General features: G+C 43.0%; 1 protein-coding gene across 2 annotated transcripts in view; it reads right to left on the minus strand.

Moving 5' to 3' along the window:
• The window catches only part of igsf3 (immunoglobulin superfamily, member 3), a 79,738-nt gene extending 62,336 nt beyond the window's left edge, over positions 1 to 17,402 (minus strand). For both annotated transcript variants that reach the window (XR_006359662.1, XM_044018554.1), the window contains exon 1: positions 16,367 to 17,402. Coding sequence is in view for 1 of the 2 variants with exons in the window: in XM_044018554.1 (XP_043874489.1) it covers positions 16,367 to 16,406 (40 nt within the window). In the remaining variant the exon portion in view is untranslated. The remainder of the gene's footprint in view (positions 1 to 16,366) is intronic.
• Positions 17,403 to 18,499: the final 1,097 nt, after the last annotated feature.

Genomic DNA, 18,499 nt, shown 5'->3' on the forward strand with positions numbered 1-18,499 from the left:
AGAAGGTGGCTTTACAAAACTGCAGTTTAAACAGAAAACCGGTGGCAGATTTTTATACACCCAACATCTCCTGGGTAAACAGAAACAGCATGACATGCACCTTCCCAGGATGAGCTGTGCAGCACAAAACAAACTAACAAGTCCAAAAATGTACAGTAAGGATGTAGACCATAGGAGTATGACACGCAGTATGAGACAATGTTGCTGCATATTGCAATGATGATGACATGACTACTAGGTAAACAGTGTTTATGTCTTCCTGCTTATTGTTAACATCGGCTCAGACCGCGAATAACCAATGCAGGCACTGAATAGAATAGAATACTCTAAACAAAAACAACCCATATGACCAGAATTGTTGCAATATGACAGTGTGGAAGAAGTGTGTAAGGCCACACTGGGAGAACATTATAAAACAAAAAAGAAGTCAAGTAAGTACATTGTGCATATTTATACTGCATTAACGATACATTTTACACCCCAGTTTACAGCCACTCACTCTAACAGCCATCGTCCTACCATGCTAACTGTTATTACAGGTTTAACCTTCACCAAAAGGACTGAGATCACTGTGGCTGTTCTACAGCGAGGCGTGAGGCCATGTACAGTATGAGCATGTTAATTGTGTCAACGAAAGCGATAATAAACACCGCATTCTTGCACAATGCGTCATTAGCTTTTACCGCTCATCGTGATTCCTGAACGACGACGTGCATGGATAATAGCACACTGAATTTGCGCGGACGAAATGCCAAAATAGCGTGTTTAATTACATAGAATTGGGTCAAAATTGCTTCGCGGAAATGGGAGCATTTGTCCAGAATTACAAATTCAGTTTATATTAGTAGTAGTAGTTTCACAAATATGTTTTTTTATCAGCGCTGTCAAATGTTGTCCTCATTTAATTGCTGCTTAAAAACAACAGAACACCACATGAAACTCGTGCGGACCGATTGGTACTGTTCTGTACGTCGCTTTGTATTTAGGTCAGCCGACATACAGTATATCAAATCATTTTGCATCAGCCTCTTGCATTCTCTCGCTCTCACCCACACACACACACACACACACACACACACCACAGAACATTCACCATTCAGCTAACAGCTACAAACATCCCTCTCATCGCAGCCAGAGACAACAGAGCACTTACACATAACCCCCCCACCCTCACCCCACCAAATCCAGACAGAGTGACAAGTACGCTGTTTCCTGCACAAGCATCTGGGGATTGCAGCTGGGTTTGTGTGCGCATGCATGTGTGTATGTGTGTGTGTGAGGAGAGGAGGGAAAAAAAAAAAAAGTCTGTAAGAGGCTGTGTCTCTGGGCACAATGCCTGGCATTAATAATTCACCACAACAGCTTTTTAACTTCAACATCCTCTTTCCTCTCATAGTAAGTTTCTCACACAGGCTTCCACGACACCCTCCATCCTTATTCACTCCTATTAAGTCTTATATGCCCGTGAACTGTGTATATATGTGTGTGTGCAGAAATATGAACCTGCTGTGTGTCAGTGTCTGGATGAAAAAATGCCTTTGCACGTTGTGCTCACTCAGTCACTAAGACAGCAGAAAACAAGAGGTCCACATTTATAGTCCTTTTCAAGCACATTTCACTAATGAGCTGATCAAATCTGAACAAATCTCTGATTTAGAGTCACTCACTTGAATGGGATTTGAACTCCGTCAAAAGGGGCATAAGAGAATTAAAACTGATTAAAGTCATTCTTCGTTGTGATGTGATTTCTAAAAGACCCACACGCGACTTATCAAGATGTAAATTACACAGAGTTTCACACGGAATGTCTCTGTTGTAAATATAAAACTAAAACATATTTGCAGGGATATCGGAGAAGGCTCAAGAACACTAGAGCTGCAACTAACGATTATTTTCATAATCGATTAATCTGTCGATTATTTTCTTGATTAATCAATTGGTCCGAAAATATCAGAAAACGTCAAACCTGGAAATGATGATGTTCTCAAGTGTCTTGTTTTGTCCACAAACCAAAATGATTTTTGTTATCCAGACCAAAGAAATTAAGAAAATATTCACGTTTAAAAAGCTTAAACAATCGGAAATCTTGTTTTAATCTTCAAACAGATTAATCGATCATCAAAATAGTTTTCGATTAATTTCGTAATAGATTAATAATCGATTAATTGTTTCAGCTCTAAAGAACACATTAATAGGTGTTGTAATGTGTGTAATGTGTATGCCACGGTGTTACTTGTACACCAATATAACAAGACGCGGTCAATGACGTTCTGACTGTTTATGCATGGTTTTATTAACTTGTTTTTTTACAACTGTAATTGGGAATAGAACCAGCTTAAAAAAAATGCCTACACTATTTTTAAAGAGTGAAAAAAAAAAAAGATGAAAAGCTTCCCAAGATAGATGGTTGCAGTTAAGAAGTCGACTTGGGGGTGGCGGACATAAACACTGCACTACAAACATTTATAATCATGTTTCATGATGCATGAACTACAATACCCAGCTGTCAGCGGCTCGAGGACTGTAGAATTCTTACATCCATATTGTGTCACCATGTATTTATCTATTAATATATAATATAATAAAATGATATATATATTTATATATATATATATATATATATATATATATATATATGTGTGTGTATATATGTACATTTTCTAAGTCTCACAGACTTCTGTTTTACTATAATGAGCTTCATGATACTGTATCCCGCTTGACAACGCTCTTCCCATGTGCACCACACGAATATTTCACCACGGTGTCATTTCAAATTGGTTTGAATCACGTCTGCACCAAGCATCAAACATTATGGACTGAAAAAACTGAAAATGCATAAAGTGTAATCTGGCAGAGCGCGCAGAAGGATCCGAGAAGCAACCATCTATTCTGACTCAGTACCCAGTTTCCTGCTATACTTTGCTGTGATGTCAGTGCGCTCATCTGGCGGCGCCCAGTCTTCTTCCCTGCTTCTCATATTGCAGCTCCTCATCTAGAACCGCTGGAAAGATATTACTCACACATCCCCAAGAAAAAAAAACAAAACAAAAAAAACGCAGCGTCCGTGTTGGTGCACTCAGAGCTTTCCCTGTAGCTCAGCTGTCTCTCGTCATCCTTCTGAAACGAGTTGCCTCCTCACATGTGATTGCTCTCATTGCTTCCCCACCATGTTTCACTTGTCATCACTCCTCCTTCCCATCGCCCTGACCCTCCAGTAACTCTCACTCTCCGCCTCTCTCGTTCTGTATATTCCCGTCTGTTCTCTGGGCCTCGCGGTTCTCTGCGTCTTTTCAGGCAGGATTTAAACAGCTCTGTGAAACTTCAAAGTGCCCATCGCTCTGCAGGCTGTTTAGAAAGGCTGACAATGACAAACCCTGCAGACACTCAACTGATCGCTTCTTTTCCCACCACCCTTCCACAGTAATCCTAGGCCCGCAATCCCCCCCACCCCACTCTGCCCCCCATTTCTCCACCAAGTGCCCATAACTGCTCAATAAGGTGTAAGATTGTCTATTATTAATGTTCATCTCCATCTGTGAATACTGTGGATGATTTGCTAGCCCTTCTCTTCTTCTTCTTCTTCCTCCTCACTCTCTCTCTCCAGCATCACTCTCCTGTGTCTTATCTCTCATCTCTGCTGCCAGTTGCTTCCCACACAGCTTGTTAACTGGACACGGGAACAACATGGGCCAGATGGTCAGATGGTGGCATATGACCACGGACAAGCTTTTTAGCCCGACCTTCCAGTCCCAACAGCTGGAGTATGGAGAGAAGACGACCAAAACACACACACACACACACACAATACATGCAAGCACACAAACATGCACACACGTGCACACATATAAAGAGAGAAAAAGCCCCAAAGAGGATTATGCTAAGTGGAAGGGGGGTTAAACACTAATCCAATCATTTATGGCCAGTGTCTTATTCTCAGTGGAAACAGCAGCAAGGCTACTTGAATTCACGCCCATTATTCTCATCATCACTCTTCTATGACACATTGTAATTACACACCTAGAAAGGTGTATAATATAAAACGCTGCGGGGAGTAAGCGATAAAGAGGGCGTCTCTGTACAGCAGGGTACAGATATGCTGATGTTGGGATCAGTGCCGTCCACCATCGCTGTCCATTGTGATTTCATTATTAATTACATTCATACACTTACATTAACCATTAACACATACACAACTTGTTCTTGCTGTACGTGTGAAATTGGGTCCGCCATCAAGAAAACGGGCCATATTTGGATTTATGGCAACAATACAATTAGAATGACTGAACTCTTAACTAGGGTTGAGTAGCGGTTGAGTTATCACAACTTCCTTTGTATCACCATAATATGGGAGCAGAAATAGAATAAATATGAGAACACAAAGTTGCTAAAGTTTGTCTGCTAAATGACAACTGCCAAAGCAAAATAATTATACCCTAATAAGTTAATTCATATGTTATTTTCTTGTTGGTTTCTTTGCAACAGACTTAATTAAATTGGTATCAAGAGTATTGTTCAGAAATCAGCATAATAAAAAGGGGGTCCTATCAATTTTGCTGAGGCTTTTTGGCTATCCACAGTACTTGGATTTATACCAACTTTGCTCATACTGATAACTTCCCCCCACCTTGAAACTTTTCTGCAAAAAACTTTGCAGGGAAAGTTGAGGAGCAGGGGGAAAAAGTGAAGCAACTATAGCCAGTGATAGATGAATTAATTATGAACCAACTTGGACCCAGTCAATGCCCTCCCACCCCCCCCATGTCCCCAAAGGAAGTTCAGACTCATCATACGGATCTGAAAACTTTCAGACAGCAAGGTAGCAGCGAGTCAAGGAAAGGACTGCACGGTGAGCGAAGAGGGAGGAAAAAGAGGAATAGAGGGAAGAGGCTAAAAAGAAAATGACAGCTGCCTTCACCACGGAAATGCACAGAACTAAGTGAATATATGTGCTGCGCTCACATGTACAGATTACAAAGAAAATTTAAATGCTAGACAGAAACACAGTACACAAGATTATGATCCTGTCTACACATCCCAAAGCTAGTTAACTATTCTACCAAATCACTCGGCATCTTTCTCCCCTCTTGGCCCCAAAACACATTTGACCACGTTAACATCATTACCAGAGAGAGCAAGTGTGTGAGAGAGACAGAGGGATTCCGAGATGAGAGACGAAATCATGAAGGCTATATGGTGCCATTCAAACGGCGACGAAATAAAACCTGAGTTTCACTATCTTGTGACTGCCAAGGTCGTAATTGTTTTCTATTAGCGGTATGCGCTTCGTTTAAATTTCACATCGGTGAATTAGTGCCCGCGCCGATGGAATAACATTCAACACATTTCACTTTGATTGAAAGCAAATATGTGGCTTCTCGCTACTTTCCTCACTGGCAATCGCACTGGATATTGATGTCATCCTAAAAAATGCATGTCATTGTGCAAATCAGTGCAACTGTAGTAAAGAGAGAGTGTGTCAAAGAGGGAGACGGCGTCAGGAGAGGCCAGAAAGCAGCTCCAACAGCTGACGCACACTACCAACAACTGCCCATTACACCCACGCAGGTTTAATCAGAGGAGCATTCATGGAGCGAGTCGAAAGATGAAGCTGACATGCCGCATGCGGGCAACGCTTGGGGTGCACATACACAAGGACTGCAGAATGAGTACAGTCACACAGAGGGACAGGTTTTCATCAGCCAGCAATGCTGAGAACGAATCCCCCATCAATTTTTGAAGTGCCACCCGCAAGCACAAAATTTGCCAGAAGGCAGAGCAAACATAAACAAACCGTCACATGTATAGTGCACAAACATAGTGTACACTTATTCCCCCTCGCCTGGATTCCAAAGGGTTTAAATGCAAATACATTGTTCTTCTTTTTGAGCCAGCGCTGAAACTGTCTGACACGTAAAGTAATGTAGCTTATTATCGCCAGGTAAACACAATCATAGAGGCAGTAGCAGGTTAGTTTATCCCTTAGCAGACTGGAAATGGGGGAACTACTATTAGCCAGGTTCTGCCCGTCAGTAAATCCACCCATAAGCATCTTGGAATGCTCTATGATTAAATCTAGTTTGCATATTCTCCACTAAAATGAAATCAAAACCAACATCGTCTGATTGTTTTTACAGACGGTTATGTTTTGGACCTTTCTTCATGGTCACAGCAACGATTCAAGAAGTTACTATTTTCAGAAGAAGGAAAAAAAAAAGAAGATTTGTTATAGCAGGATGTAACAACTTCCATCTGCTTCTAGTTTGAGATCTTCTAAGCTACCCGGCTGCTCACTTTCGCTTTATAATCAGACTCAGATGATAAGAAAGGGATTTTACAATGCACAACATGAATTTGTTTTGGCTTTCAAGTCTCGGCAGTCATGTCCTCAGCAAACCTGCAATCTCAATTTTTGTGACTTAATCTCAATTCTGAGGACTCCTGCTTTGTGCTACACCTGGGTCATGTTGTTCTCTGTTCTCGACATGGTAACTAGTTCTAATTTATGGGCCCCCGGGCTACAGCAGTCATGACCCCACCTGTGCTGTTGCTCATAGCAGCTGGTGAGTCCAGGATGTAAGCAATAGGGTTTCCAGGGCAAATTCATTCTTCTTTGCCACTGTATTACTGTACGCAGGAGGAGTCTGTGGACTCTGTGCTATAAACGTAACTTAAATGGAGGCAATGTAGCTGTGTTGGAATGTGATTGGTCTGCGTGGGCTGATTCATATATTCTCCTTTCCATTTCTGGTGCCTGTAGTATTTGTCAATAAAGTCAACAACACAGAGCAGATAATAATCTTCCATTCTCTGCTCAGCAGCTGCCTCCTCGTTCTTCCTCCTACACCCTCGGCTACTTTGCCTTCCTGATACACCACCATGTAAAACAGCCTTAAAATTGCAATGTTTCCTCCTGAGTGATGATCTCAAACTGATAACCGGCACTACAGCAGTTTCTTCTCATCCTTTCAAGTAACACTTTCATCAAACATTTTTTCAAAATTCACAGCACTGATGCCTGATGAATTGCCCCCGTCATCTTCACATTGAAAGCTCCGTCCCTCAACACGGAGGTAAACATGATTACTTTAAAGCTTTGTCAAATAATTATTACATCACTCTACTTCTGTGCAGCTTTGCAGCAGTGGGCGACAACAGATGCTATGTAATTACAGCTACAGCAACACATATATGATATAATAGAAAGCATAAATATTACATGGGCAGAAACATCATCCTTGTCGTTGGTCAGTGTCAGAACCCACTGAAAATTAGGCTTGTTTATCTACTGTAAAGAAACGTGCAATGTTTTGTTATTTGTTTGAATCCTGTTCACACCAAGATACCATCGATAACGAAATTCATCTGGGGATAAAAGAAAGAAATCTGGTGTAGGAGTTTAGAAGAGCTTGAAAAAGAAGGTTGCATTCCCCCTGCTGTCTGCCATCTCGTCAAAGCCCCACCCTCAAAAACACAAAAACAAGACCACTGGCTACAAGTACAGAGGAAGAGAGAAAACTCAGATCGCCGGAAATCATACATATTTGTATCACAATTAACATGTAACACAGGCACGAAACAAACAGAACCACAGCAATAAATTGAAATTAAATGTCTCCTCTGCATGTATACTCTGACTCTGCAAGTTGTCCGATTGCCTGTCTTAGTCAGACTATGGCCTTAGCTTGATTAAACTGTGCATGTAAACGTACTGACAACATCCAAGTCTGATTCACTTGTGAGAAAACACTAAATCTTATCATAATGAACCAGACAGATGGTGACAAGTAGCCAATCAATATTTTTGGTTCATATTGTCCAAAGCTAATACCTGGTTGTGTTTATTTCAATATTGTGAGAACTACAAACAGCAGATCTTTTCCCCAGACACCTTTATTGATTGATGGCTATCAGGAAAGGAAGTTGATTTAAAAAAATAAGCTTTAAAAAAAACTGAAACCAAGTAAGGGCAATGGCTTTAATTCAGAGCTGCAAGTACAATTTGAACAATCTATTAACGGACATTAGCTGCATTCCTGTATCTTTTCAAATGGAAATCACAATTAGAAACAATGCAATCGGTTAACTGCAAAGACTCCAATTCAATTGTATTACCTTTTTCAATGATCCTATGTTCTATGGCAGCTAAAATATATACACTTACATGTTTAAATTCCCATCTTTTCATTAGAATCTGGTTGTGTTTGTTAAAGTATTGTATATTAATGCTCTGGTACATTTTAAATCCATTATACAGTGAATTATTATTAATACAGTGAACTAAAGCTTGACCAATCAAATCCCAATTGTAATTTAGGTATTTAAACCTACATTTTCAGCCCCACTGTATATAAGACACAGTTATCCACTCGGTCATGTTCTTTAAGAATCCAGCTGCCAATTTGAATTGAATTTCAGCTTCATACATCACTGGAATAAAGAAGAATCCTTTTCAAACAACTCTATGCTTCTCACATAATCTGCATAACATAAAATCCTGGAATCTATCTAAACAATCTGTGAGGACTATATGGAAGATGGCTGTTTGCATAGAGCCAAGAACTGTATGCTAGGCTTGCCAAAAACACACAAAGTGACAGATGGTTACAGTTGGTGTGTGTGTGTGTGTGTCGTTTAAGTGTTTTGGGTGTCACTTAAATTTGACAATTAATTTTTAATCAAAGTCATGGCCTATATTCCATAGAGTGTTTGTGCCCGTTGTGGGGGAGAGTTTAAAATAACAGTCAAAAGACAAGTCATCAAACTGGTTCTTTCATATCAGCCTATGCACACACAGACACGGACACACACAGGTTTGCACTTCATTCATAGTGAGGACCCTCACAGACATAACACATCTCCTAACCCCTTACCCTAACCTTAACTATCACAACTTAGTGCATAACCCTAACTTTAAAATAACCCTAATCTAACTCTCTCTAAGTCCCTAAAACCAGGTCTTAACCTCCTTTAAAGATGTGAGGACCAGCCAAAATGTCCTTTTTTTGGACCACACAAAGCCACAAATACAAGAACACACACACACACACACCACCAGTGCATTAAGCATATGCATCCACTCCCTTTGGCAGACACATTAACTGTATATGGACACACCTGCTCCCCCGCTAACCTCATCAACCCCTTCCCCCCAAGCCTATGCCACTTAAGCCCCATTCCTCCCCCAAACAGACACATCCCCCACTCACTGTGTGAGTGACAAAGGACCGGTCCCACGTCTGATCCAGACAAAACTTTCACCCAAGCAAGGCAAACAAAAACAACAAGGCTCGGCCTTATCTTGTCATGAGCTACAGTACAGAACAGTAGACTTGAGTTAGTAATTGTTCAGAGAACGTGAACACTCCGCTAGCTCCAGTCATTATCCATCTCGTGCTTGTGTACAACTGAGCCCGACAGCTGTATCGGTTTTATGTACAGTGCTTCGATTCTGTGTGATTGACAGCTTGCTATCATTTTCCACGTTTGCACATTTCGCCAGCAGATTGGAAAGGAAACTAATTAACTATTAATTAGTCGACTTCAAATAGAGATTTTTTTCCCATTCCATTGTCAGTCATTTTGCCTTTCAGGCAGTGACAACACATGCATTCACACAAACACACGCACATCTCTTTTCTTGTAAGAACACATTTAAGGCAAAGTGTGTGAATGTTCTAAATCGTGGGGGTGGGGGGACATTTATTACTACGCTCATATGAATTTTTGAACATTATCACCACCACAGTAGATCATCAGCAGTGTGCAGGTGGGGATCAGTCGCCATAGTTACAGCACCTGGTGTGTATCCCACATCTCTTTGGGTGGAGGGATGAACAGAGAGCAGAGGGAGTGTGGCTGCACTGAAGGACAACAGTTCTGAGCACTGTGGGCTCTTTCTCTCTCTCTCTCACGCTCTTTGTGGATCTCTCTCTCCCTCTCTTTCAATAGCTACGTCCCAAAAAATGTACCAATTATTTCATCAATTCTTACACTGGCGCACAAAGAATTCTGGGATATGGTCGGCTGGGAAAAATCCACCCGTATCCTTGACGGCCAGGCAAACGTCGGCCCGCATTTGAAGGAGTGCATGAATCAAATTGAAATGGGACAGCCTACGTCGCTGCGCTGCGATGCATTTTAACAACATCTGGTCGACGAGTGCAAATTCTAGAGGATCCGGCCCATGGATTTGGACAGAGCTTGTGTGTGTGTGTGTGTGTGTGTGTGTAGGAGTTAAGTGGAGTCATCTTACTCATTATAATCATCATCACCACTCCCAACACAAACCCACAGAGGTGGAGGGAACAGACAAAAAGCCTGCGGGGGAAGGGGCCCGTGTTTTGTCTTTTAATTGCTCAAGGAAGGTGCTCATAAAAACTCTGATGTAAATGCTGCCGTTAAATGCAGATCCCTCCTCTGACAGTGTCATGGAGGAGACGATATCTGCTCAGAATCACTTGAGGACAGTTTCTTAATAGTGTTCTTTGAAAAGGAGGTGGGTTGGACATAGTATTGTTTAGAAAAGAGTGGGGGAGGAAGGTCAGGGGCTATTCACTGGAGGAGGACGAGGAGGAGGTAGCTGGAGTACCCTTAAGTGTGTCAGTGATATGAGGCAGAGATCCACGCAAATCAGCCCAACTAAACACTCACAGTACATTTACATGACGTGAGGAAGAAAAACTGATTTACTGTGCTCGTCGGACTTAAACCTTGACTTTAAAAATACACGTGCGACTGAAATTGAAAACAAATATCTCAGGGTTGAACTTTCACACCCAGATAACGCAGTTAGGAGTCAAATCACAAAAGCATGTATATCCTCAGTAAGACCCAAACTGGCCTAAGGGCTTTGCGCATCATCCATAGTTCCCCACCCCTGGGCTTTAACACAGAAGAAGACAACAAGCCAGAAAAAAAGAATACATTCCAGACTGGTGCATTTTTTTCTTTTTGAATGATGGTCTATTTTCATTTTTCTAAGTTCATAGATAGTAGTAAGATGGTGCTGGAGGATTTTTCGGAGGCCTGTGGTGTCAGAAGTGACATACTGAGGGCCATAATAACCAAGGACCTAGCTGAATAGTATAGCCATCGATGCCTACGAAATATAGCCTTTACCGTGACATTTTTTGACTTGTTTACCGGGTCATCTTAACCCTAACCTCACTTCTTCTCCATGCCTAACCCTAAACCCCTGCTCTTTTCCCCGACATTGAGTCATTTCTTGTAGGTGATATACTTAGGAGCCGTCTATAAAATCCTCTATTTTAGTGAAAACTTCGGGACTTCTAGTTGCCGGCGCCGGCATTTCATTGGCAGCCAGCCCTCAGTACGTCACTTCCGGCACCACAGCCCTTAACTGCCCTTAAATCCTTAACTGCTCGACAGGTTACCAACTAGCCATCATCTTAAGTTATTTTTGACTGTGACACAGGTAAAACATTAACCGCCTAAAACCAACAAGCTAAAAGGGCGCATATCGCCACCTAGTGTAGCGGAGCCAGACACACTATGTTCAATAAATCGATTCCACACTAGCTGTACACTGGGACAAGGACAGTAGTCCAATTAAAAAGGTGTAGAGCTTCAAGTGTGCATGGAAACATATGGGCTTAAAATCAGTTTATTAAGTTGTTGTGTTGTTGTCATAAGACAAGTCTCAGGTGAGTAGCGATGAGCCAGCACAGCCACATGCAATCCTGGAAAAGAGCTGCGACGTGGGACAGTCCTGACAGTTAACCAGAGGTGCTGCTGAGAGAGTCAAAATCAAAACACAAAGCAGACACTGCCTCTGCTCAGTCTCCAGCTACAGCCACTTTACTGATTCACTGTGGCAGGCAGGAAGTCTCCCTGAAGAACTTTGTTACACTTCACACAGACACTCATCTCCACATGAGAACCAGAGAGAGGAACAGCTCAGATCTGGGTCACGGGGGAGGATCATCACTTACAAAAACACAGGAACTGCACGAGGAGAAGTAGCCGTGATTATTCACGACCAACTTTTAATTTACTGCTCAGATAGCAATAGCTTACAGTTTACTTGCTTCGACCTCAAATGATTCACTGATCTCTTCGGGGAACTCGACTGGGGGTTAAACCATTTTATTCCCAAACACACCTTTAGGGACAGACGGAGGGGGAACAGGATAACAAAAAACAGTCGGGGTTGTAGTAAAACTGCTGTGTCAGTCGGGTGTGAGTTTCGGTGGCTGACTGTGATGTCTGTATTACAGGGCAATTACTCGCACTGTTGGTAGTACACACTAGTTACCAGCATTTGTCTTGCCCTCGAGCAAAACAGACCCATGCCAGCACAGCGACACCATCCCTGGTTTAGCCCTATTGATCCACAACTAATAAGAAGCTGCAGTCTTCACCGACAGCAGAACGCTGACCTACAAATGTCCTGTGTCGCTCTGGATCCCAGCGTTAATGAATATTTACTGGAAACTCACCACACGGTTGGTGATAAATGGGCAAAATGGCTGTCTTCCTCCTGTATTTCTGTCAGTTGAGTCAACAATGATATTGGGAAGAACTGTGTTTGGGGACACACAAGCACGCACACGCCAAACTTTTCCGTAGCATACACAAAATACTGGACCACATATACAAACTGCGAGACGGTGACTTATCGGATTTCCGCGTCGCTGTCTAGACTCTGCTCTTCGCCTCATGTCAGCTGAGGCTTACCAACACATGGAGAGCATTCCCACTGTCGTACCAGCTGACTCGAACACGGAGAAGACGCATGGCCTGACCACACACACATCTAACTGAATACCCCTGCCATTTCGAGGTGGGGGCTTCCAGCTGTCATTCCTGCTCGGGACAGAGAGGAGAGGCTGGGATGGGCACTGGGGAGTGGCACTGCAAACTCTGAATGCCGACAAAATGCATCAGCACTGACCTAGACATTCCCATGACTATTAGAGGTCATTGAGACAACACATATAATGATGACCGAGTATAAGTGTCTCCTTCCTAGAATCCTTTTCATTTCACCATTAATTATAATATGGATGTAAAAGTATGCAATGCCAAAATGGAAACTGTGATGATTTGAATCCCAAGTCCACTCAAGCTTTAGTGACAGTCAGAGCACCACATGGACAATCAAATCTAAGAGGCAGGCTATACTAAGTGCTGCCATTCCGACTTTAAGCAAAGGTTGGGTTTGGGGGGGGTGAGGTGGCTCAGCAGTTGTGTCTAAAATGGAAATGAGCTCTTAAGTCACTTTATGCCGTTTGATTGGGGCAATTATGTAGGGCTTGCTTTAAAATCTATCTGCTGATAAAGTCTGACAGCATTACCACAGCTCTCTTTTCTCTCAGCATTCTCTTTCCAATCAACGGTAATGTAATAAGCCAGAATAACAGCTTATTGTTTCACTTTCTCTTACGACGTGAAATAACTGATCAAAAAAAACAAAAACTGAAGAAATGGAATAAATGAAACGGAATAATTCTCAAACACAAAGAGGCAAGAAAGCAGCTAACTGCATAGGGAGAGCGAAAAAGATGGTGGATGAAGAACCGTCTGTGGTGTTTTATCTATTTCTTTATAAAGTCTGAATTGTGCATTCCATTTGTTTTTCCCTCGACTTCTTCTGAAGTTCCACCGCTTTGGTGTGCTAGCTGAACACAGCCGATTGATTTGAAATAAAAAAAACTAATAATAACTAAACTGAATAATGCAGACAGGAATCATGCTTACGGTCTGCTCATCTATTTTTATCTCTCACAGACATACATGAAAACCAAAACTAGACTAATATAAAAATCCTGTTTTTAGTCCACAAGTTTAGTCAGTTACTGACACTCATATGCAGCATTAATGGGTTGTATTAAGCTAAAATCACTGTAGTTTTAAGTCTAAATCCCGCTAAAATTCAATGTTGCAGCCAATTTTTCCCAATCACTACCACAAAACCTCTCATGTGCATTTGTGCAAATTCCTCCATCATATGCTCACATATTGTATCGACAGGGTGAAGAGAGCACCTGTCTTTCCATGTTGGCAGAGCCAATCGACACACATTAAAACATCAAGCTGTGACAGGCGCATGAGTAAGTGCGAGTGGCAGAAATTAGCATCTTGACAGACATAAGCTTTTACGATTTTCTTCTGTATGATGTGACGCCGCTCTGAGACCGGCTGATACAGGACCGGTGGCAGCTCATCGAAAAACCTGGCCGTCTGCTGGTTTCTCTCGTGTCAGCAGAGTAAATGGAACCCACTCAGGCATTTCACGGTTAAAGCCGCCAGCCTCACACGTATTACACTTTCAATTTAGTTATATAAACTGGGATGTCTGGGGGTACTTCATGCTGCCTCTCGCCAGTTTCAAACACACGCTTGCACCACACCAAATACATGACATCGTTCTTACTCCTAACAGGAGCGAAGGATGGCATCCTGTTTGTGAGTCTAATGAATATTTGTTCCTGCAGGCAACTCTTTATATCATAAACCCCGATGCCACGAATAATCATGAAAACTCACACCAGGCTCTCGGCACCATAAATCACATCTGATTTAAGATTTGCCTAAGTGGCACCCGTGGCTTTAACAATGACAGATACAGTCGCCACCTGACAAAGCTTCCATCCTCCTCTTTATCATCATTTTCTGGAAGACGCAAATTCAAGTGCTGCAAGCTGACACGCACACACACACACACACTGTAAAATAAGACATACCATGGATTATGTTACGAATGTGACGTGAAATACAATAGCATACGCACACGTAATGTTCATGCATATACATTTTCAATAGGATGCAACATACAGCACCTTATACCACAGGAAAGTTAAGTTGATGTCAACAATAATGGTGGCAAGGCATTGGGAAATATAGTCCTCGCAGGTGATTCATGCACACGATCCACACAGTCACGCACATGAAACAAAAGATAGTCTTTCCTAACTCTACTCTGTTCTTCACCACCTCAAACCGCTTCCCATGTAACCGTGATTCATGATTATTATGTAATATGGAAAAAAACCCTCTGTTTTCCAGCCTGCGCTGTAGATACAATCTGTATTGTGCCCGCGTGCATTCGCCTCTACACCACAATGAATAATCATTCTCAGCTTTTTACTGGAAATCATTTGCAGTCCCCGTACCAGAGAAAGTGATTTCTTAAGCAGCGAAAGTTGGACGTGAAGCAAGGCGCAGGCCGGTAATCCTCTTGGCAAAGTGGGGACCCCCAGTGGGCTGACTTCCACTCCCACCTCCCAGTCCCCAGTAGCATCAACAGCCTGGCCTCCCAATACAGGACCAGGAAAGCCATCTGGTGTTTGTTTGGGACAGTTCACACACGGGCAGAATGTATGTGTGTGTGTAAGCAGTCATCACTCTAATTCCTATTCGTCACTGATTGTCAATGGGCGTGTGTGTATGTGTGTGTGTGTTTGAACACAGCTGTTTCACCTGGAGGGATGACTTATCCGTAAACCTGCACATCAAAGCTGCACACGGTGTCTTCACCCACACTGGATGACTTGATATCCTGGGGTGCTGCTGGTGTGGGATTCAAGTGTGTCTGTAACGCGTGTTCAGGTTTAGGACCTTTTCTGTTCAAAACATTGACATTGTTCAGTCCAGTAGCCCCTCGTGGGGACCAGATTTGGGTCCCAACGACGCAGAATCTCATGTGTGATGCTGTGGTAAGATCAGATGGTCAGAGGTAAGATGGGAGGTTTGGTTAGGATGAGGTTGGAGTTACGGTTTTGGCCAGGGTCAATCTAGCTCAGGTCTGTGTGTGTGTGTGTGTGTGCTCATATCACTGACTTTTTCAGGACCAGTCGTCCTCATGGCGACCAAAACCTGGTCCCAGTGAGGAATAATTTAATTTCTCAGGCTCAGAGATGCAAAATGAGTTAGGTTAATGATGGTTAGGCACAGTTAAGATTAAGGATAAGGTTTTAATAAGACTGTCCACATGAATAGAATTCAATGCAGTGTGGGTGCGTGTGTTTATATGTGTACATTAGACTAAGCTTGTACGTGTGTGGGTTAATTACGAACAATACCATGCCATGCCAGGCAGCTCGTCAATGCAGGAGGTCAGACTGTATAGGATTAATCTGTGACTAAAGTCCAAATATCACATTAACCTAGTTCAACACAAACACACACACACACACACACGCATCTGTTCCCATGCATCTGTTACTATTGCAGCGATTATCGATGTAGTCTACATCCACCTGACTCATGATGACTGCTGTTTGCTCTCCCAACACACACACACACACACACAGCTGACGCACATGCACCTCTTCAATGTGACAGGCAGTGAGTGAACAACACAACCACACAGATTCAGACTGACAGCTTTCTTCGGGAGACTTACCAAGCAGCGCGCAGGCGAGCAGGAGCGCACCGGTTGCCATTGTGTATACGTGTGTGTGTGTGTGTGTGTGTTTATGTTGCCCCGCAGATTCACTTCCAGCAGCTACTTCCCCTTCAGAGAAGCAGAACGGTTGGTGTCTGGCCGAGGTTTGATAATGTGGTAAACCGCTGCTCCTGAATCAGAAAGAAAGGAAGAGGAATCCCAGGCTTCTCACAGTCACATCCGCAGCCGGTGAGTCCCGGCGGTTTGCCAGTTGTCCGGCTCACCTCTCCCGTGTCCTCCTCCTCCTCCTCCTCCTCGTGCAAAAAAACAAACAAACCCAAACACCACAGTCTTGGCGCTTTCGCCCTCACCTATCTGCTTTTATCGCTGACGACGTGTGCGTATGCCAGGCGCCCGGGCGACCCAACCCACTCCCACTCCCCGCTTACGCATCCGAGACTGCGGAGGCGATTCCCACTCGGTTTAAGACTTAAGTCCAGAGAGAGCGACGCGTAATCGTTCAGGAGACGCAACAAGACGTGATCGGAGAAGTCCTGGCGCTGTGGAGTCCCACTGGGAACAGGTCATTGATAATTGTCCTCCCCCCTCCTTCACTGACGGCGACGCAAATCGGAGTCCAAGTAGCGGCAGCGGCAGGAGTCTCCGCGGCGTCCTCCACGGCGAATCCCGTAGACTGTGATCATCAGTCGTCTTCCACTATCGCTGTGCAGGAAAGAGCCTTGTGGGCGGGCACTTTAGATGGAGCAGACAAGGCTTTGTGCGCGGACACAGTAAATCCCAATTAATCAAAGGACACTTATTTTAACTCTAAAACACTGCTTTTCCTTTCTTAGTCTCCCATCAACACTTCACGTGAGCAAATTCATGTTCCACAAACACCTGAAGTTATTTCACTCACGAGTTCAAACACCAAAGCTTAATGATGAAATGTTTTGGACAAAAAACACTAATTTGATTTGGTCCCACAAAGAGACGAGTCCCGCTAAATCCAACGCCACTTCCTTGTTCCTGCCTGGCATTTCACTTGTTTTGTCCCAGCGGTTTGAAAAGTTATCGGCGTGCTGCCTGCCTGCCCCCACCCACCCGGCAAATGCCACGCCCCGGCCGTGGGGGACACCAACCACCATCCTCCAGAGGACAAATCTGCATTTCTGAATCTAAATCCTCATCTAGGCCAGCTGGGGGGAGTGTTATTAAACATGTGTTTTTGTTCACCATAAAATATGTGTAAATGAAAGGTGCTCAATAGGTTACCTCATAAAGGTCTATGGCTAAAAGTGTAATATCTATTTTACTTTTATTTTAATTTAATTAGCTAGGAAAGTGGTATCTCTTCAAGGACTTCACGTTTGATTTTATCCTTCATCTAGTTTATGTTCCCTGGTGGTCTAGTGGTTAGGATTCAGTGCTCCCACCGCCGCTGTCCGAGTTCAATTCCCAGTCAGGGTACTAAACTTTGGGGCAGCCCATGGCCAAGTGGAAAGGGAACTTGACTTGTAAGCAGAGGGTTAAAAATGGCTGGGGTAAGCCTGAGCGAGGTACCCAACCCCCATTGCTCCCTGGGCGCTGCTCAGTGGCTGCATGCTGCTGCTAATTCTAGGAAGGTTTCCCCTGTGGGACTGATAAAAGATGAATTCATTTATTTATATTGCTGCATTTATCTATTTTTTTATACATTTTGTACGTGCCTTTATTACTTACTGTAAATGAAAGTGAACGTATTGTGTTCATTTAGTTTAGATTTAGTTTAAACGATTAATACATGCGATACAGTGTAAAATGTGAACAGTCAAAGGAGTTAAATTTTAAGCACATCTAAACTACTTAAGGGGAAAAGAATGTGGTATTGTGGACCTTTGATGTTATGAGATAAAGGTCACTGTGGATCTTTGATACCTTTGATAGCTATGATAGTTAGAAACTGTGCTATGAAAAGTTTTTTCTGACCATTATGTTAAAGTATAACCTTCATCTCCACCTTGGAACATCAAAGGAATATTTTCGTGAGTTGTCCCTCCGAGAGAGGCTTGGATATATGTGACCGGAAACATAACCTGGTTGTGTGGCAAGTGGAAATACATCTGCAAAACTTTTACATGTCTCGTCCATGCCTTGGTGACCGAGGAATAG

The sequence above is a fragment of the Solea senegalensis genome, linkage group LG2 (genome assembly GCF_019176455.1).
Source record: "Solea senegalensis isolate Sse05_10M linkage group LG2, IFAPA_SoseM_1, whole genome shotgun sequence".
Classification (NCBI taxonomy): Eukaryota; Metazoa; Chordata; class Actinopteri; order Pleuronectiformes; family Soleidae; genus Solea; species Solea senegalensis.